This window comes from Myotis nattereri (assembly GCF_964212035.1).
Source record: "Myotis nattereri genome assembly, chromosome: 12".
Taxonomy (NCBI): Eukaryota; Metazoa; Chordata; class Mammalia; order Chiroptera; family Vespertilionidae; genus Myotis; species Myotis nattereri.
This window is the reverse complement of record NC_138087.1, coordinates 16,752,160-16,774,147: the sequence shown is the minus strand read 5'-3', so window position 1 is coordinate 16,774,147 and position 21,988 is coordinate 16,752,160. Positions and strand designations below refer to the sequence as shown.

The 21,988-nt window shown below is 42.2% G+C and overlaps 1 protein-coding gene and 1 pseudogene across 3 annotated transcripts in view; one reads left to right on the top strand and one right to left on the bottom strand.

Annotated features, from left to right (window-relative positions):
* Positions 1-21,988, top strand: part of TEK (TEK receptor tyrosine kinase) — a 109,313-nt gene that overhangs the window by 53,391 nt on the left and 33,934 nt on the right. For both annotated transcript variants that reach the window (XM_081103018.1, XM_081103017.1), the window contains exons 5-9: positions 697-828; positions 1,284-1,424; positions 11,469-11,597; positions 14,243-14,394; positions 17,701-17,845. In XM_081103018.1, coding sequence (XP_080959144.1) covers positions 697-828; positions 1,284-1,424; positions 11,469-11,597; positions 14,243-14,394; positions 17,701-17,845 — 699 coding nt within the window. The remainder of the gene's footprint in view (positions 1-696; positions 829-1,283; positions 1,425-11,468; positions 11,598-14,242; positions 14,395-17,700; positions 17,846-21,988) is intronic.
* LOC308528172 (small ribosomal subunit protein eS17-like) lies at positions 5,522-5,939 on the bottom strand (annotated as a pseudogene). Its single transcript has one exon. The product of its transcript is annotated as a small ribosomal subunit protein eS17-like (transcript).

Below are 21,988 nucleotides of genomic sequence, written 5' to 3'. Positions count from 1 at the left end.
ACTAGCGTCTGCTTCCCCTTCGGGTCACATCCCTTCTCCACATTATACCAGAGGTTCTCAAACTCAGGCTTGTATCAGAATCACCTGGGAGACTTGTTAAGTTTCGATTGCTAGACCACCACCACAGTTTCTCATCAGGAGGTCGTGTGTGGGAGCCTGAGATTTGCATGACTAACAGGTGATGGAGATACTGCTGATTCAGGACCACACTTTGGAAATCACTGTTCTAGGCTCTAACCACACCTGCAGCTCTGCCAGCACGTGGTGCTCTCTTCTTGGCCTCGCCTTCACCTGGAACACACACTGCAGTCCTATCTTCCTTGCTACTTAGGTCAAGCATGTCAAACTCGCAGTCCACGGGCCGCATGCCTCGTTTCTTTGGCCTGTGTTAGCCTTTGAGTTTGACATGCTTGACTTAGGTGGTGCTGCAGATTCCGCTCACATACCACCTCCTCTGGGAAGTCTTCCTTTATGCCCTCTTCCATCCCCAAGACAGAATTAGGTACTTTTTGTCTTTGTTCCTATCATTATTTTCTGTTAACATATCTATTTCCCACATTAAACTATTAGCCTTTAAAGAGCAAAGATTGTATTTTGTTTATATTCATTCACTCGGGTCCTCTAAAATGACCGGCATGTAGCAGGTTTGTTATCAATGTGCGTTACTCACCACAGCCTTGTTTTCCTTAATGAAAGGATGCGAGGCTCAGAAGTGGGGACCTGAGTGTAACCGTGTCTGCACTGCCTGTGTGAACAATGGTGTCTGCCATGAAGACACTGGGGAATGCATTTGCCCTCCTGGGTTTATGGGGAGAACATGTGAGAAGGGTAAGTCAAGAGTACTTGATGTGTTGTGGATTGAAAAAGATGCCATTGGATCTAGAATTTTATATGTGGACAGAGTTGGGAATGGAAGTTAAATGGCCTCTGCTAGGCATACAGTACCTTTGTGTGAGTTAGAAAAAGGTGCCCTTTCCTAAGAGCTTTTATTGCCAACTACTGGGAAGTTTCATTACATAAACGGATCTGCAATGTCTGTGATGCGAATGCACCCCCTAGGTGTGTGCTGTGCACAGCCTGCATAATTGTGGGTGTGACTCTGAGATCCTCTCTGTGGGGCACTTTCATGGTCTATAAAATGTATGTTCACCCTGCCCGTACCACAGCTGAGATTGGATTATTTTCCATGTTCAGTGGTCTAGGAGAGACCCTTTAAGAGAAGAATTATGCATTTCAAAGGGTTGTATGCTTGACTCTGAATCACCTTTTTCTCTCCCCAAAAGCTTGCGAACGGCACACATTTGGCAGAACTTGTAAGGAACAGTGTAGTGGACCAGAGGGATGCAAGTCCTACGTGTTCTGCCTCCCGGACCCCTATGGGTGCTCCTGTGCCACCGGCTGGAAGAGCCTGCAGTGCAATGAAGGTATGCTCCCCGCCCCCCGCCCCGGCCCCTGCACAGGAAGAGTTCTGGCAGGGACACAAGGAGGTCTGGCTTGCTGAGCAACAAAGTTTGAATCACAGATGATTTATTGAAAGTTAATTACCTTTCATATGAAGACTCTGGACCTCATAGAAAGTGCTTCTCATACACCTCACCTGGGATCTTATTAAAACAGTCTGATTTCATGGGTCTGGGCTGGGCCCGGAGGTTCTGCCTTTCTAACAAGCTCCCACACGTGCCGATGCTGTTGGTTTTCAGACCACACTTGACGTTGGAATGTCACTGGGTGCATCATAAATATCAGCACTTTCAGGTCAGATCCAGACTGGATTTGGTGTGTGGTAATTGAGAGTGTTGTGATCTAATCTTCTGTGGACATTACTCACACAGTCCTCACTTCAGCTACTCTAAGACCCCCTCTGCCCTTTCTAACGTATACTTTCCCGTTCGATAAGCTACAAAGCTATGTGTTTCCCATCTCCTTTCCAGTGTGTGTTTCATATCTCCTGCAACACAGTAGTAGCTTCACATGAACCTGCAGCCAAATATGCCAGATCTTTACTAATGAACATTAGTGGAGTGAATTGGCCAGAGCTGAAAGGGTTTTCAGTATTTACCTCACAAAGCCAGCTTTTTGCACATCTGGCACTATTGGGAGTTAGGATGGGGCCCCCAGCAACCTGAAAACAATGTCCTAGGGGTGAGCAGTTCAGTAAAAATATAGGCAAGACACATCTGTAATTGAAAGTTTTCTAGTAGTCACATTTAAAAAGTAAAAACAACAAGCAAAATCATTTTAATATTTCATTTAACTCAATATGCCAAAATATTTCAAGAAGTAACCAATAGAAAAAAGTTTTAATGAGATAGTTTTCATTCCTTTTTCACACTAAGTCTTTGAAATCTCAATTTGGACTAGCTATATTTTAAGTGCTCAGTGGCCATGCATGTCTAGTGGCTACCATATTGAACAGCACAGCGTTAGGGACTTGGAATAAGAGGGCAAAGAGGAGAGTTACACAAAAGCAAGCTGCAGCTGCTGCAAACCACTCAAGTCCCTGTAGATGTTGTATCTGCCCCCGTGGAACACAGAGGGGGCCACAGCAGTGAAGGAATCTTACCTGGTCTGTGAGATGTGCACCTTAAAGCAAAAGGTGCCCCCCAGGTGGGGGCAGATCCAGTTCCCTTAAAAAAAAGAATATTATAAAACTATGCAAATTAAAAAAACACATATGTGTGTATGTAAACACTGCCAGAACCCCGGGAGGGGTGCGTGCATGTTAGGAGTCTAGAATATAAGCCTCATCAGCTTCATAGTGAATGTGTCTCTAGATTCAGGTTTATAAGAATATGCATATTGACTCATCCCAGCCATGCCAGGCTCAAGAAATCACTATGATTTTATGAACTGGAAATTTCTAGTGTTCTCCCCCCAGACTCCTTCCTAAGACCTCCAATCACCCATGTGCTAGCTAGACTCTTTGATATTGTCCCTTAGGTCCCTGCGACACTAATCATTTCTTTCTAACATTTCCACTGTGTTCTTCAGACTGGATATCTATTGGTCGAACTTAAAATTCATTGACTCTCTCTTCTGTTATCTCCACTCTGCTGCTAAGTCCACATAGTAACATTTCCTATTTCAGTTGTCTAGTTCTAGAATGGTTTTTTTGTTATTAAAATATTTTTATTCAACTTATTGGGCTGACCTTGGTTAATAAAATTATATAGATTTCAGGTGTCTAATTCTATAATACATCATTCAAATATTGTATTGTGTGTTCATCACTCAAGTGAAGTCTCCTTCCATCATCATTTATCACTCCTGTACCCTCTTCTATCTCCCCCATATACCCTCCTTCCATTCCCAGTGGTAAATCACTATACTGTTGACTGTATCTATGATTGGTTTTTGTTTATTTTGCTTAATTCCTTCATTTTTTCACCCAGTCCCCCAGCACCCCACCCCTCCAAAACCTGTCAGTCTGCTTTCTGTATCTACAAGTCTATTTCTATTTTGCTTGTTTATTAATTTTGTTCATTAGATTTTTACATATAAGTGAAATCATATGGTATTTGTCTTTCTCTGATTGGCTTCTTTCACTTAGTGTAATACTCTCCTGGTCCATCCATGGTGTTGCAAAAGGTAAAATTTCCTTCTTTTTTATGGCCAAGTAGTATTCTATTGTGTAAATGTACTACAGCATTTTTGTTGTTAATGCTCACCAGAGGATATTTTTTCATTGATTTTTAGAGAGAGTGGAAGGGAGGGAAGGGGTGTGTGTGTGGGGGTGGGGGGGAGAGAAACATCGATATGAGAGAGACACACCTTGATTGGTTGCCTCCAGCATATGCCCCTTGGGGCTGGGGAACAAACCTGCAACCCAGGTAGGAGCCATGATCAAGAATCAAACCCACGACCTTTTGGTGTGTGGACTAATGCTCTATCACTGAGCCACACTGGCCAGGGCAGTACTGCAGCTTTTTTATCTATTCTTTACTGATGGACACTTGGGCTGCTTCCAAATCATGACTATTGTAAATAATGCTGCAATGAACATAGGGGTGCATATATTCTTTTGAATCAGTGTTTTGAGTTTCTTTGGATATATTTCCAGAGGTGAAATTGCTGAATCATAAGGCAGTCCCATTTTTAATGTTTTGAGGTGACTTGATACTGCTCAACAGTGTATGAGGATTCTCTTTTCTCCACATCTTCACCAACACTTGTTGTTTGTTCATTTATTGATGATAGCCATTCTGACAGGTGTGAGGTGATAACTCATTGTGGTATTAATTTGCATCATTGCTTTGATGATTAGTGACATTGAACATATGTTCAGTGTCTATTGTCCATCTGTATTTCCTCTTTGGAGAAGTCTCTATTCAGGTCCTTTGTCCATTTTTTAATTGCACTTTTTGTTGAGTTGTATAATTTTTGTATTATCAGATATATCATTAGCAAATATGTTCTTCCATTCAGTGGTTTATCTTTTCATTTTCTTGCTGGTTTCCTTTGCTGTGCAAAAACATTTTAGTTTGATGTAGTTCAATTGTTTATTTTTTCTTTTGATTCTCTTGCCTGAGTAGGCATACCAGAAAAAATATTTCTATGAAAAATGTCTGAGATTTTACTGCCTATGTTTTCTCCTATGATTTTTATGGTTTTGAGACTTATCTTTAATCCATTTTGAGTTTATTCTTGTGGATTGTGTTCACACTTATCTCCAATTTTCTCAGTGCCGTTTATTGAATAGACTATCTTTGTATATTTTTGTCTCTTTTGTTGAATATTAATTGACCATAAAGGCAAGGGTTTGTTGCTGGACTCTCTTTTCTGTTCCATTGACTTATATCTGTTTTTATGCCAGTGTCATGCTGTTTTGATTACTATGACCTTGTATAATTTGATATCAGATAATGTGATTCTTCAAACTTTTTCTTTCTCAAGATTGCTGTGGCTATTTCTGGTCTTTTGTAATTCCATATAAATGTTTGGACTATTTGTTCTAGTTCTGTGAAATATGCCATTGGTGTCTTGATAGGAATTGCAGTCAACCTGTAGATGGTTTGGGGTAGTATGGACATTTTAATGATGTTAATTCTTCCCATTCATGAACATGGTATATGCTTCCACTTATTTGGATCTTCTTCACTTTCTTTTTTACAGTGTCTTATAATTTTATGAATTCTTTCCTAGGTATTTTATTAGTTTTTGAAGCAATTGTGAATGGGATTATTTTCATAGTTTCTCTTTCTGATAGCTCATTATTGGTGTATAAAAATGAAACAATATCTAGATATTTATTTTGTATCCTGTTACTTTACTGAATTCATTTATGAGTTTTAGTAGTTTTTTGTGGGTTTTTTTGGTGGAGTCTTTAGAACAAGGGTGGGGAACATCTGGCCTGTGGGCTGTATAAGGCCCATAAAATCATTCGGTCTGGCCCTATCAAAGCATTAGGGGTGAGTTATTAAATGTTTGACCAAATAAAGCAGGCTAATTTTTTTAAGTTTATAATCTTTTTTTTAAAAGATTGTCCATGGTTTATTGATAATATTACAACATAGAAAAATATTCAAACTGTGTCACATGGTGTTTTGAAATTCATCCCAACTGTAGACTGAGGCACGTGCAGGTTGGACAGACTGCCCAAGTCCAAGAGCTTCAGCATTTCCTTAGTGTCAGGGTCAACTTCAATGATCTCCTGAGCCAGGGCGGAGACCTCAGGGACATAGTTATCCTCTTCTCCCTCTCCCTCTCCCTCTCCCTCTCCTGCAGCTTGATGGAGATGCCTCTCACGGGCCTCTCTGAATCTGCTTCATCAGACGGGTGACATAGCCCCCCATCTTGTTTCAGAGCTTCTTGCTGGGATTAATGGCGACCTCCTCGCTTACGCACTTATTGGTGTTGAAGTCGTTGCCCAGGCGTGTGTAGTACTTCTCGATGATGACCTGGGCCGCCTTCTTCACGGTTTTGGTGCGAACGCAGCCCATGTTGGCGGGTCCCTAGTGAAAGAGGAAACCAAGTTGATAATTTTGTATGGGCTGTGAAGGATGTTATAAATATCCAAAAGGCCCTTGGCAGAAAAAGGTTCCCCATCCCTGCGCTAGGGTTTTTACATACAGTATCATGTCATTTGCAAATAATGACAGTTGTACTTCTTCCTTTCCGTGGTTTCATGTATCTTTTGTATTTTTTTAGGCTCTATTGCATTTATTTCTGCTCTGATCTTTACTATTTCCTTCCTTCTACTCACTTTGGGCTTTGTTTGTTTATTCTTTTTCAAGTTCCATTAAGTATAAATTTGGATTGCTTATTTGAGGTTTTTCTTATGTTGAGGAAGGCCTGTAATGCTGTGAAATTTCCTACTAGGATTGCTTTCACTGTGTCCCATACATTTTGGATTGTTGTGTTCACATTTTCATTTGTTTCAAGGTATCTTTTGATTTCTTCCTTGACCTCATTGTTGACCATTCATTGTTTACTAATGTTTAGCTTCCATGTCTTTGTGTGTTTTTCAGTTTTTTTCTTGTTATTGATTTCTAGCTCCATACTATTATGGTCAGAGAAGATGCTTGGTATGATTTCAATCTGAGACTTGTTTTGTGTCCTAACATGTGGTCTATCTTACAAAAGGTTACATGTGCGCTTGAAGAGAATGTATATTCTGCTGCTTTGGGGTGAAATGCTCTGATGATATCAATTAAATCTATCTGATCTAGTGTGTCATTTAAGGCGACTGTTTTCTTGTTGATTTTCTGTCTGGAAGAACTATCCATTTATATCAATGAGGTGTTATAATCCCCTACTGTATTGCTGTTAATCTCTTCCTTTATGTTCATCAAGATTTGCTTTATATGTTGAGGTGCTCCTATGTTGGGTGCATAAACGTTTACATCCTCTTGTTGGATTTATTATTATCTAGTGTCCTTCTTTGTTTCTTATCATAGCCTTTGTTTTAAAGCCTATTTTGTCAGATATAAATATTTCTACCCCAGCTTTTATTTCCTTTCCATTTGCATGAAATATCTTTTTTTCCGTCTCTTTATTTTAGTTTGTGTGTATCTTTCATTCCGAGTTGAGTCTCTTGTAGACAGCATATAAATGGGTTTTGTTTTCTTATCCATTTTGCTATCCTATGTCTTTTGATTGGATCATTTAAGCCATTTACATTTGAAATGATTATTGCTAGGTATGTATTTATTGTGATTTTATTCTTTTTATTTTTTTAAATATATTTTATTGATTTTTTTACAGAGAGGAAGGGAGAGAGATAGAAAGTTAGAAACATCGATGAGAGAGAAACATCGATCAGCTGCCTCCTGCACATCTCCTACTGGGGATATGCCCGCAACCCAGGTACATGCCCTTGACCGGAATCGAACCTGGGACCTTTCAGTCCGCAGGCCGACGCTCTATCCACTGAGCCAAACCAGTTTCGGTGATTTTATTCTTTTTTATTTATTGTTGGCACTATTACAGATGTCCCTCATTCCCTCCTCCTCCCTTTAAACACCTCCACACATCCCCACCCACTCTGCATTTGGTCATCACCACATTGCTCATGGTCTGTGTCCATGAGCTATGCATATATGTTCTTTGGCTAATCCCTTCACCTTCTTTCATCCAGTCTCTCCTCATCCCCTCCCCTCTAACCTCTGTCAATCTGCTTCATGTGTCCATGCCTCTGGTTCTATTTTGTTCATCAGTTTATCTTGTTCATTAGATTCCACATATAAGTGAGATCATATGGTATTTGTCTTTCTCCGTCTGGCTTATTTTGCTTTACATAATAATCCCTAGGTCCATCCATGCTGTCTTAAAAGGTAAAGGTTCCTTCTTTTTTACAGTTGTATAGTATTCTACTGTGTAAATGTACCACAGCTATTTTGTCTATTCATCTTCTCATGGGCACTTGGGCTGTTTCCAGACTGTGGCTATTGTAAATAATGCTGCTATGAACACAGGGGTGCATATATTTCTCCTGTTCTTTCATTTGGACGCATGTTTCTTCATCTCCCCATTTTGGTGCCTCTTTGTGTTTGTTCGTATGTATTAGTTAGAGCTGTTATGATTCGCAGTCTTGGTAGAATGGTCTTATGTAGTAGGTGTCCCATGGGACTCAGTGTTGTATTCTCCTTGATTACCTGATCTTGGTGCTCCAGAAATGTCTCTTGTGTGGGTTTTGTGGGTCCTCCTGCTGTAATTGAGTCTTTATTGCTATTGGCCCATTCACCTGTGGGGTTGACCCTCAGGCTGGCTGACTGAAGACTGACCCCGACCACACTATAAAGGTTGTTATGCAGGTGCTGCCCACATGAAGCGGAATTCGCTTCAGCAGGGTCTGGTGCCTGCCAAGATCTCCCTTTGGATTGGCTGCTTGCGAAGCTAATTGGATCTTGTTCTGATATTGTCTGAAGCTGGCCAGTGTGTTGGCTCTGGGCCTTTTGGTAGGGACTCTGGTCCAGGCCAATATCAGGTGCTGCCTGTGGCCCTGGGCAACCTGTTTGGAGCTACAAAATGATGCACAGTTTGTGGCTACCTCTGCATATATTCTGATTGGTGTTTCAGAATTCTTAGGATATATTCCCATGCTGTTCCCCACAGTGGCTGCACCAGTCTGCATTCCCGCCAGCAGTGCACAGGGTTCCCTTTCCCCCACATTTTCACTAGCACTTGTTGTTTGTTGTATTATTGATGGAACATTTAAACCATTTACATTTGAAGTGATTACTGCTAGGTTTGTATTCTGAGAGGTGTAAGGTGATATCTCCTTGTGCTTAGGGTTAGGGCTGCCTCTGCTGTGTGCAGAAAGGAGCCAGCTGTGCACCAAGGCTGGCTTTTACCAGAACTGGGCCTGGTGGCAGGTCAACGAAAGTCCCAAGGCACCCTAAGATCTGCCCTGCTTGCCGGCTGCCTGCTAGCTCAGTCACTGCAAGGGCCTCTGGCAGTACTCAAGTTGCATGAGTTCAGTTCTCCAGGTAGTCACCAGGTAGGGGTGAGTGGTATTCACCAGATTGATACAGGTTCAAACTCATTGCCAGTCCTGGGTCTGAGGTCACTCAGCAAATTTTCCAGGGCATACCTAGTCTAGCTGTCACCCACTAGGTGCTCACACACCTTTGTGGTGGGGGTGGTCTCATGGAGTCATCACGGTGAGGCCAGCAGAGTTCATCAGGCCCAGATAGACCAAGATTTGGCCTCATGAAGAGAGGGCTCTGCACTAGTTGGGTGTGTGAGGGAAATGGCTTCTGTCCTAGAGCCACTCAGCTCAGTCAGCCAGGAGCCGGAGCTCAATAGGGCAAGGTCGCTGGAAATCAGGATGATGGGGCTGTTTAATTTCCTATGATGTGGAGGTATTGTTCAGTGTTGGGGGAAGGCAGGAGAAGTGATGCCCACCACAAAGCCACACAACTCAGTCTGTCTCAGATTTTGTCCAGACCTCAGCAGGGCAGGGCCTACCATGAGTTGAGAGGGTGTGGCCACCTGTAGTCCACAGGGTGGGGCTAGAGGATCTCCCATCAGGGGAGGTACCAGTTAGTTTCATGGGAAAGTGGGGGGAGTAGCCCTGCCCCAAAGCCATACCACTCAGTACTGACACCCCTGTAGTTTCCCAGACCTCTACACTCTGGCCTAGGCAGCTGACTCCAGTGCAGGCAGCAGACTCCTTACTGGGGTATGACCTCTGCAGGGTGGGGGGACAGGGAGCCCAAGTGTGGGGTTATTGTATTCCCCTAGGCCCATGGTCGGCAAACTGCGGCTCACGAGCCACATGCGGCTCTTTGGCCCCTTGAGTGTGGCTCTTCCTAAGCCTTAGGAGTACCCTAATTAAGTTAATAACAATGTACCTACCTATATAGTTTAAGTTTAAAAAATTTGCCTCTCAAAAGAAATTTTAATCGTACTGTTGATATCTGGCTCTGTTGACTAATGAGTTTGCCAACCACTGCCCTAGGCTAATGCCATAAGGAGGGGAGTGCTCCACCATACGAGACAGATGGTGTCTGTGGTGCAGCAGAGTTATTCAACACAGGGTTCTGGGCAGTTGTCCTCCAGGTGTTCTCCCCAGAGCCATAAACCCCAGCTCTCCTCCCACAACTCCAGCCTGCTCTGATCTCCCTCCGCCTGAGCCCAGGGTGAGTGGCTGTGAATGAGATTTTGTGTGTTGGCTCTTTGGGAGGATGCCTGGTCTCTAGTAGACACTGTAGCTCCCTGGAAGACAATCCCCACCGATTTTAACAGCCAGGTTTTATGTTGGTGTCTCTTCCCAGCTCTGGTGCTCTGGGCTATGGAGCCCGGCATGGAGTTGAAACCCCACACTCCTCAGGGAGAACCTTTGCAGCTGAGGTAGCCCTCCAGCCTCTCAGCCACTGCCCATGGGTGTGGGGGACAGCCTTTTTTGTGTCTCCACCCTTCCTACCAGTCTTGATGTAGCTTTTTCGGAAAATCCTTGGTTAGAAGACTTCTGTTTCACTAGTCTTCAGTTGGTTATTTAGGTTGATTGTTCTGTATTTTTGTTGTGATTCTAGTTTGGTCCTGGGAGGAGGTGAGTGTAACATTCACCTAGTCTGCTGCCATCTTGGATCCTCTTTTGGCTATTTTTTATAGTTTCTATGTCTATGCTGAGATTTCTCATTGTTTCATTTGTTGTGAGCATATTTTCCTTGATCTCACTGAACATAATGATTACAGTTGCTTTACAATTTTTGTCTACCATTTCTAACATCTTTGATAATTTGGCCTCATGAAGTTATCAAGGTTGGTCTTTGTTTATTTTTTCTTATGTTGAGTAATTTGGACTTGTATCTTGGACACTGTAAATGTTACATTGTGGAGACTATATTCCTTTGAGGAGTTTTGACTTCATTTTAGCAAACTATTAACTTGGTAGGACTAAAACGGAAAACTCTGACTCTTAGTCATCAGCTCAAACTCAGTTCAGTTCTTTTATTCTTAGCTAGGCAGCTTTGAATCTGCACTTAACATGAGTGGTTCAGGGACCAGCCAAAGATTTGGGAGTTTGCCTTTCTTGCTCTCCCTTTCTAGATTTTTCCCTCTCACTTTCCAATGGCCATGGTTGTCCTGACTGTGTCTTCTTGTTCTTCAGGTCAGTAAACTACAGGTTTTCTTTGGAGTTTAGTTTCCTTACTTGGTATCCACTGTACCCAGCCATTAGACTAAAAGCTTAAAAATGGGAAACACCTGATTCCCATCTTCCAAATTTTAATTCCTCCTTTAGAATCTGGCTGGTTCCAACTCCCACTCTGCATTGCTTTCAAGTAGTTTTTTAAAAAAATATAGTTATTATTTATAAGAAGGGTGACCTGGTAAGAGCTTGTTCAACTCTCATAGAAGCAGAATTTCCTAACCTCTTAAGTTCCTGGTAATTCAGATAAACAATGCAGATAAGTCACATACTACTTGAAATGAGTTGATTGGAGAGAAAATGAAACTAGCCACCTACAGCCTAAATGTTTTCCTTCTCCTGTTTCAGCACTGGTTTTTCATGTCTCTGTTTACAGCATGCCAGCCTGGGTATTATGGGCCAGACTGTAAGCTCAGGTGCAGGTGCACCAATGGGGAGATCTGTGATCGCTTCCAAGGATGCCTCTGCTCTCCAGAACGCCAAGGGCTCCAGTGTGAGAAAGAAGGTAAAGCAAGGTAACACTGTAGTCATAGCAACGTTCAGCACATCTGAACCAAGCTTTCTGGAATCATTCTTGCCCCCAAAGCCCAAAATTCTCAAACCAATTCTGTTTCCATCTAAAAGTTGGACCTAGGTTTTAAAGGAAAGCTTTCTGATTCTTTTCAATGGACCTTTATACTGGCTCTCATCCTTTCTTTTTCTTTCTTTTTCTAGAAATAAATCATGTGCTCTTTATAGCACATTAAGTGATAACTGGCCAGCTGACAGCTCTGCCTATCTCTTCTGCTCCCTTCTCTGGGACCAGCCTTTTCTCTAGATATACACAACAGGGAAAAACTACTTTAGAGGGATTTAGACAAAGGATTTTTTAAAAAAGATATAAAAAATAGAAAAGATTACCCTCAGAATGAAATGGTAAGTAATTCTAGTTCAGAAATTACCTGGAACAGAGGTAAGCAAACACTGAGCCATAAACCATAGCTGCTCCACTATTTTTTTAACATCTTTATTGAGATATAATTTTTATACCTTAAATTTATTCCCTTAAAGTTATTCAATGGCTTTTAGTATATTTACGGAGTCGTGCGACCATTGCCATAATTTAAGTGTAGCATATTTCCATCATTCCAGAAGAAATCTTGTACCTGTTAGCAGTAACTCTCATTCTTCCCTCCTTCCAGCCCCTGGTGACTATTAACTTTCTGTCTGTACAAATTTGCTTATTCTTGACTGGTTATACCAGGTATACTATAAGTGAGATCATACAGTATATGGTCTTTTGTGGCTGGCTTTTTCACTTATCATACTGTTTTTGAGTTTTATCTGTGTTGTAGCATATACCGGTACTTCATTCCTTCTTAATTGCCCCTCCATCTGTTGTCATAAAGAAAACTATTGGACCACAGCCACACCCATTTGTTTATAAGATATGGTGTATGGCTGCTTTTACACAAGTTGAATAGTTACCACTGAGAACAGATACGGGGGAAATACCAACAGTTGTTTTCTCAAAGGCTTTAGCTTGTCAGCTTTATACTTTCCCTTCTGTCCCCAGCGTTTGGACGTTGTTACAGGGCAGGAACCTGGGAGGGTCTAGCTAGGGAAGGAAATGCTCTGGAGCTACTAGAGGAATGGATTGAAATGGAGAACTAAGAAGCTTTAGGAGTTGAATTTTACTCCTTCCTTTCTGTTCTCAGGCTGATGTTGCAAAAAGTGTGAGAAATCTCAGCCCTAGATCCAGACCCTCAGCTTCCAGAGAGCAGCCCCCTTTCATTAACACACACCCTCCCACCCTGCACCTGCACATCCACCCTCACCTGCATCCAACTGCAGCAAATGCAAGGGACAGTGAAAGAAAGAAATTGTTTAGAAGTGTCAAAGCACTTTTTAAAATTCCTACATAAGGAACTACTTAAGCTGAAAAATTTAATGAGCTTTCTAACCTCTCCAAGTCTACAGATATGTCAAGGACTTAGCTCTGTAGTCATAGGCCCTTTTGTCTCCTGCTCCACACACTTCACCTGTTTCTTTCTAGGCCTGAGAACTAGGATATCAATATAAAATGTCACTATTGACGTGTTTACCATGATCCCACCTCTCCCACCACCGAGATGAAGCAGCATATGAGTGATGACTGCTCTTGGGCGCCTCCATCTCCTCGTAAAGAATGGGTTGAACTGTTTTCAACCACGTCTCGCATTTAATTACAAGTGGTCCAAGGTTCTCTAAGATCCTAGAGTTCAGAATAAAGCTGTTATATTTCAGGATTGTTCATTCTCTACTCTGCAGGTATTAGGCAAGGAATCCTGATGTCTTTGTTGTAACCAGAGGCATATTTTCTTCTTTCAATATTAGAAGCAACATTTTTTTTTGATTTGGCTGTTGACTATACTTTGATCTGGGGAGGGTTATATGTTGCTTTACTTCTTGCATATAACTCTGCCTATTATTTTATTTATATTTTTAATCCTCATCCGAGGATATTTTTCCATTGATTTTTAGAGAGAGTGGGAGAGAGAGGGGAATATAGAGAGAAAGGCACATTAATTGGTTGCCTCCTGCATGCGCCGGGACGTGCAATCGAGGTACGTGCCCTTGAATGGAATCGAATCCATGACCCTTTGGTCTGCAGGCTGACACTCTATCCACTGAGCCAAATTGGCTAGGGCAAAATCTGCCTATTATTAATTACCTGCCACTTGCAGACTTCCCAGTCAATGAGACATCTCTCACATATCCAAACCAATGTTCCTGGTGTTGATCAGCAGAATCATGCAGTTGTTTGCTGAATGGAAGAACTAGTTTTTTGTTCTTACAAAAATTCTCTTAAATAGCAAGAAAGAGGCTGAAAAGTAAGGGCAGGGGATGTATATCACTGGTGCACTGAGGTAGCCCAGCATTATGGTGAACAGTGTGGGCTCTGGATCATCAAGATCTGAGTTTGAATCTGGGCTCTGAGCCTCCCACTCATCATCTATAAAGTGAGCACCACAATAGGACCCACCTCACAAGTTTTTATGTTATGAGAAAAAAAATATAATATTTGGAAAGTTCTTTCCTGGGTGTGACCTGCTAAATGGAAGCTACTTTTATTACTACTATTGCCGTCGTGTTAAAGATTGGATTTCACAGTGCTGTTTTCTTATCCAGGCAGGCCAAGGATGACCCCAAAGATAGAGGACTTGCCAGATGACATAGAAGTAAACAGTGGTAAATTTAACCCCATCTGCAAAGCGTCTGGCTGGCCACTGCCTGCTAATGAAGAAATGACCCTGGTGAAGCCAGACGGGACAGTGCTCCATGTAAGAGTTATTCTTTTTTAAAAAATATTTTATTGAATTTTTACAGAGAGGAAGGGAGAGGGATAGAGAGTTAGAAACATCGATGAGAGAGACACATCGATCAGCTGCCTCCTGGGGATGTGCCCGCAGCCAACGTATACCTGGGATCTTTCAGTCTGCAGGCTGACGCTCTATCCACTGAGCCAAACCAGTTAGGACATAAGAGTTATTCTTTTTTTTTTTTTTTTTTTTTTTAATTAAATCTTTATTGTTCAGATTATTACATTTGTTCCTCTTTTTTCCCCCCATAACTCCCCTCCTCCCAGTTCCCGCCCCACCATCCGCAATCACTCCCCACCCACTGTCCTCATCCATAGGTGCACGATTTTTGTCCAGTCTCTTCCCGCATCTCCGACACCCCTTTCTCCCCCAAGAATAGTCAGTCCATTCCCTTTCTATGTCCCTCATTCTATTATAATCACCAGTTCATTCTGTTCATCGGATTATTTATTCACTTGATTCTTAGATTCACTTGTTGATAGATGCATATTTGTTGTTCATAATTTGTATCTTTACCTTTTTCTTCCTCTTCCTCTTCTTAAAGGATACCTTTCAGCATTTCATATAATCCTGATTTGGTGGTGATGAACTCCTTTAGCTTTTCCTTATCTGTGAAGCTCTTTATCTGACCTTCAATTCTGAATGATAGCTTTGCTGGATAAAGTAATCTTGGTTGTAGGTTCTTGGTATTCATCACTTTGAATATTTCTTGCCACTCCCTTCTGGCCTGCAAAGTTTCTGTTGAGAAATCAGCTGACAGTCGTATGGGTATTCCCTTGTAGGTAACTGAGTTTCTTTCTCTTGCTGTTTTTAAGATTCTCTCTTTATCTTTTGCTCTTGGCATTTTAATGATGATGTGTCTTGGTGTGGTCCTCTTTGGATTCCTTTTGTTTGGGGTTCTCCGCGCTTCTTGGACCTGTAAGTCCATTTCTTTCACCAGGTGAGGGAAGTTTTCTGTCATTATTTCTTCAAATAGGTTTTTAATATCTTGCTCTCTCTCATCTTCTGGCACCCCTATAATTCTGATGTTGGTACGCCTGAAGCTGTCCCAGAGGCTCCTTACACTATCCTCGCATTTTTGGATTCTTTTTTCATTTTGCTTTTCCGGTTGGGTGTTTTTTGCTTCCTCGCATTTCAAATCATTGACTTGATTCTTGCGCTCCTCTGTTCTGCTGTCGGGAGTCTGTATAATATTCTTTATTTCAGTCAGTGTATGCTTAATTTCTAGTTGATTCCCCAATATAACATCGAGGGTCTCATTAGTTTTCTTGTAGATCTCATTAAGTTTATCGGCGGCTTCTAAACAGTTCTTGAGAGACCTTAAAAGTGTGGTTCTGAACTCTAGATCTTCCATTGACAATTTTGTCCTGTTTCTTTGTCTCCGCATTTTGTTATGCTTTCTTGGTGCACCCCCTAGTGGTCTTTGTGCGCAGTCTTATAGTTAAATCTTGTAGCTAATTCCAGGGAGGGTTTGACCTCCAGGCCAAGTGGCTATGAGAATCAGCTGTGTCAGCAGTGAGAGAACTTCTGTCCTCTAGGGAGGTGCTAATCTAGCCTTTGCCTGAGGCTATCTGGCAAATGCCTCTGTGCAGGGCTTGGGCGAGGCAGGTCGCACAGGATCAATAGGGTGGGCCGGAGAGAGCAGTGATGGCGGCTCTCAGTCCTGTCCCCAGGGGCTCTGCCTCTCTGAGTCCCAGCACCCGCTGCAAAGCTCGGAGAGAAAGCTGCACTCACTCTGACCGAAGCCAGGCAGTCCCGCTTCTCCCGTTTGAGTCTGGGTCCCTAAAGACTTGCCGGATCTGGAGCTCAGAGTCTGCGACTCCCTCCCGATTGAAAACGCCAACCGCGCCCTCCGCCGCCAGCCCGCTCCGCGCACTCCGCACCTCAGAATTTGACTTCAGCACTGCGCCTCCTCTGAGTGTCCGTATGCGTTTCTCTTTCCTCCTAGTTGTAGCACTTCCATTCAGCCAGCGTTCCAGTGGTTCTGGGTGATGTCCGTTCTGTCTTTTAGTTTCACTTTTGAAGTAGTTGTTCAAAGCAGCAAACTCCGGCGTTAACCTATGCCGCCATCTTGGTTCTCCAAGAGTTATTCTTAATCTGCCCTCCTGACATCACTAGATACTTTCAGTGTAGTAGTCACCCCGCCCAAGGCTGGATTCCACTTAGGGCTTGCATCCCCCAGGCTAGGATGCTGTTAACTTTGACTCCGGACAGACCTGTTCCCACATCTGTGGTTCAGAAGCCAGGATCCACAGAATCCCTGAGGTCGGGAGGCATTCCTCGGGCCTCCCTGCCCTTCCATCTCCCCTCACTGATGGTGCTCACCGCTGGCTACGGTGCTATGGCAGCTGTTCTTCTTTGCTGGAAAGGACCAAGCTACTTTTTCCATACCTTTCCCCTTTCTCTCCCAACATCCCAAATTTCCCTGTGTCACAAATGATCCCCAGGATGTTGGTGTATTTTCTTAGCTAATTTTTTAAGAAACAGTGATCTTTTATGTCTCTCAAAGATGACTGAAAATAACTTACCAGGAAGGCAGTGACCTCTCAGGGACGTGGCTATGTACGCGCACAGAACACGCCATTGCCAATGTCCACACGCCAGATGCTCCTGATCCCACTCAAACAACCCGTTAGGTAGTAGAAGCCAATGGACAGCTTCCCAGCTCTGGTTGGCCTTTCCACAAGGTCATGGGAGCAACAGCTACTACCTAGTGAGGGCCAACCAGACGATCCGCCTTCTAACTGAGCATCACCTGTCCCTTTCTGCAGAAGTGGGAACTGGGTGGGTGAAGTTTAATAACCAAGGAACTGGGCACAAGTGGCAGAGCCAGTATGTGGACTCAGAGCCCTGGCTTTTCCCACAAGACCACACTTGACAGCCCTCACACCCTTTGGGAAGCCATGGTATCCTCTCACCCTGCCATCTCTGTATTGGACCAGAAAGCAGCAAGTGTTGCCAGAAGCAATGTAAGAGGAATTAGACCGCTTGCTTGTAACTATTTACCCCACACGCCCAAACACACAAATACAACCAGCAGGATCTGTGAGGGCGTCAATCCAATATAAACTCTTGGGGCTACTACAATAGCGTTGGAAACGGGCCAGTGATTATACAAGCCTTGCATTGAACTTCTTAATCTCTCCTAGAAAACTTCTTATTAAACAATGAGACGGGGTCAGTGTTATGAACCTTTGTGTTTACGCCTCCCTGGAAGCTTTGATTTTTTATTTATTTATTTATTTTTCTTGTATTTGACCTTTCCAGCCAAAAGACTTTAACCACACGGGTCACCTGTCAGTGGCCACCTTCACCATCCACCGGCTGCTGCCCCCTGACTCGGGAGTCTGGGTCTGCAGTGTGAACACCGTGGCCGGGATGGTGGAAAAGCCTTTCAACATTTCTGTGAAAGGTAAGCTAAGCTCCGCGTCCAGGGGAAGAGCTTGTATCCTTGAAGCTTTGTTTATGTTTCGCTGGGTGTTGCTTCCAGATAGGAATGTTATCTGACCGCTAAAATGTCTTTTTGGATCTTTCCCAGGATACTAACTCTTTACAGTTTTGTTTTGTTTTTATGTGCAGGAAAATGGAAAGGAAGGGTTGAGTATATGACCTTCGGGGTCACGTAGCCCAGGCATTGATTTTTGTCCCTATTATCTAGTCACTGTGTGTGTGCCCCTGGGAAAATGAATTAGCCTCTCCCAGTCTTCTTTTTGTGTGTGTGTGAATGAAGCTTAGTTTACCTACATTTCTGGCTTATTGCGAAGGTTTACTAGATATATAAAACACTCGGGATTGTGTCTGGTACAAAGTGTCTGGTCATGTTTATATTTAATCAAAAGCTTCATCATTGTTGTGACTTCTGACTTCCTACTCATTAGTGTAAAGATTACTTGGAAATTTTTGAGAATTATGCTACTGAATGAACATGAATGATTTTTTTTTTCACATATTCAGCGTTGTATTTCTTCTGCTACAAATTTGCCTTTCAAAATGCAAATTAATCTATGGGGGTGTATGTACAGTTGTAGCTTGACGAGAAGAAATAAAGTGATGGCAAATCCCAGGTAGGTTGGCTGGTATACATGGATACAACAAGGAGTCTTAAATATGGAAGTTACTTATGAGTCCATTTAGACAAAAGTACCCAACACTCTTAGTATATATTCTTGGAAAGGTAGTGAGATAACTGTTTCACCACCTGCTTCATCTTATTTAATCTTTATAAGAAACTTATGCACTAGATATTGTTATCCCCACATTACCAGCCAGGAACCAGGCTCAGAGATTTAGCTAACTTGTCTAAGATAGTACGTCTGCTAAGCAATGAATCTTAACTTTGAATCTGGGTTTCCTGATTCCAAACCCTTCACCATTTTGCTTTCTGAGTCTCTTGAATTACAGACGAGGAAGCAAGATGACCAAAGTTGATTTCTATTTGACTCACTCCATTACTTGATTAGGAATCTTTGGGAGAACCGAGAGGTAATTTCTATAAATGAAATGAATGTAAACATAATCTTTTATTGTTAAAAGGCAATACCATAAACAGAGCCTCATAGATTTGGATTCTCTGCCCAGAGAATCCATGTAAACCACCTCAGAATTCTCAGTATTTTTTGGATTACTGGACAAATCCCAAATCTGATTTACTTGGAGTAATCACATTGTCAAAACAATGTCTACGTCAGACATGTTCTTGGAAGAAAGAAAACAATATACAAACAAGGCAAATTATATCATTGTTTAAGCTTCTTGTCATGTTTGTTATCCAGGGAAAATAAAAATAAGAATGATTAAAAAAACAAACCACATTGCTAAGATTCAGGCGAATCTTATTTTAATGAGAGACATAGCACATGACGTCAGTGCAAGGACGCATCTCTAGTTCCAAGTCACTGGTGCCTCGTCACTGCCATGTTGATGGACTTCCATAAAATGGGAACAGCCGTTGGGTAAAGTTGTCAGTGTCTTTAACCGGAGTATTTGTAGAAAAAGATACTAGGCTTTATTACCAGAGGACAAATGGGTACGACGACTCTGGCAAACTGGCACTATGTGCTAAAGCTAATCCTACACTTACCCTGTGACCTGGCCATTTTACTCCAAGGTATATGCTCAAAAGACATGTGTGCATATGTTCAAAACAGACATCTGCAAGAACGTTCCAAGCAGTTTTATTCAGAATAGCCCCAAACCAAAATTAACCCAAATGCCATCACGTTGGAAGGGATAAGTAGGTTGTGGAGCATTCATGTGTATTCCTTTGCTAGGGCTGCTGTAACAAAGGACCATCGACTGGAGCCTTAAAAGACAAAAATTGATTTCCTCACAGTTCTGGAGCCTGGAAGTCCAAGATCCAGGTGCCAGCAGAGTTGGTTCCTTCCGAGGCCTCTCCCTTAGGCTTGTAGCTTCCCTATGCATGTGTGTGCATCCTCATTTAATGTTTTTATGAGGACAATAGTCATATTGGATTAGGAACTACCCTAATAACCTCATTTTCTCTTAATTACCTTCTTAAAGACTTATCTCTAAACACAGTTACATTCTGAGGTGCTGGGGTTTAAGACCTCAATATATGAATTTGGGGGGAATGCAGTTCATTCATAACAGTGGAAAACTAAACAATAATAAAAAAAATCCTGCCACATTATGGATGAGACATAATAATGGGCAAAAGAAAGCACATGCTTACGATTCTATTCTCCTAAAGTTAAAGAACAGGCATAACTAATCTATACTCACAGAAGTTAGGATGGCAGTTCCCTATCGGCTGGGAAGGGACATAAGGTGCTTGGTGCTTTTCGGGGGCGGGGGCGGGGAGGGGGGCTGGAAATATTCTCTATCTCAGTCTGGGTAGTGGTTACAAGGGTGTATACATAGGTAAAGTCCTTGAGCTAAATACACTTAAGATTTTTGCACTTTACAATATGTATATATCTGTAAGAATGATTAGAAGACAAAAAACAAAATGATAAATTACTAAAAGGAAGCTTTTGGAGTAATTTTCTTACCCTTGTAGAGTTATCTCTTTTACAAGAGACTGGCACTAATAACTATATTAACATGCATTTCGATGATTTAAACAAACAGGTGGTCCTATGTGATCATACGAGGGAAGTATGACTTAGTGAATGAATTTACTCACTCTTTTCAGAGTGCTCTCTTCAGAAACTGATGTAAGAAAATGTGTATTCTGACTTACCGGACTTAACACTGGCATAGCCACCTTGGCAGGGCATCCTGTTCAGTTAGGCTTCTTGCTGCTTTATTATCCTGACCTTAGGCAACCTACTCCTCAGTCTTTATTTAGTCAGCCAATAGCATTGGCAAAGGACTATATGTTCTAGGCTGGGAATATAGCAATAATACAAGGGGGGCGGGGAAAGCCCTCTCATTACGGAGCTTTCATTCCCATAGAGAGATATAAACAATGAACAAATAAATAAGTAAAATGTCTAGTTTGCTGAGATGCTAAGTGCCATGGAGAAGATTAAAGCCGAAATGGGGCCAAAGAATGCTGGGGCCAGGCCGGAAAGGTGACTCATCTAAAATGGGGTAGGATTCCCTGATAAAATGATATTGATCAAAGACTTGAAGGTCATTTTTACAGATGGTGAGTCAAAACATTAAGACCGAGAGATAAAGTTATTGAACATTGTAATGTCCCCTGAAATCTTAAAGAGTCTACATTATATAATACACACTCTTGTGGAGAAAATAAAACAACAATTGTGCATTTCTAAGAAGGTCAGGCTAACAGAGCTACAGAACTCACTGGAAATTCAGTTGACAAACAGTGATTCAGCCCCTGGTGAACAAACCTACATGGTCTGTTTAGAGTCTACTGCAGTGTTTTACAACTTTTTTAAAAATCATTATTCATTACGGAGTCCTCTTAGAAATTGTTTCCCAAAACTCTACGCCCATCACTATAAAATGTTAATTAACATCACAGATGTACTGCCTATCTGTTTAAGTACTGTGGCTCTTCACAAGGCCACAAGCCATTGTAATAGTTTATCCCAAGAATTTTCACCTCCTTGGTGGGGTGCTATTGTCCCCACTGAGAATACATGATCTTTGAGAGATGGGGAGATTATGCTGGGTTATCCAGATGGATCCACTCTAATCACATGAGTCCTTAAAAGCAAAGAACTTTTCCTGGCTCTAGTCAGAAAGATATATTACAATACAGGGAGGGTCAGAGAGATGCAACCTGCTGACTTTGAAGCTGGAGGAAGGGGCCGGGAGAAGAGGAATGTAGGTAGTTTCTAAACGTTGGAAAGAATAAGGAAAAATTCTCCTGTAGAGCCTCCAGAAAGAACACAGTCCTGCTAACACCTTGGCGTTAGCCCCGTGAGACCCCTGTCTGACTTCTGACCTTCAGAACTGTTAGACAATGATTGTGTTGTTTTCAGAAACCCCTCCCCCGACAAAAGAGAGAGAAGATACATAGTCTAGTGCAGTGATGGCGAACCTTTTGAGCTTGGTGTGGCAGCATTTTGAAAAACCCTAACTTAACTCTGGTGCCGTGTCACATATAGAAATTTTTTGA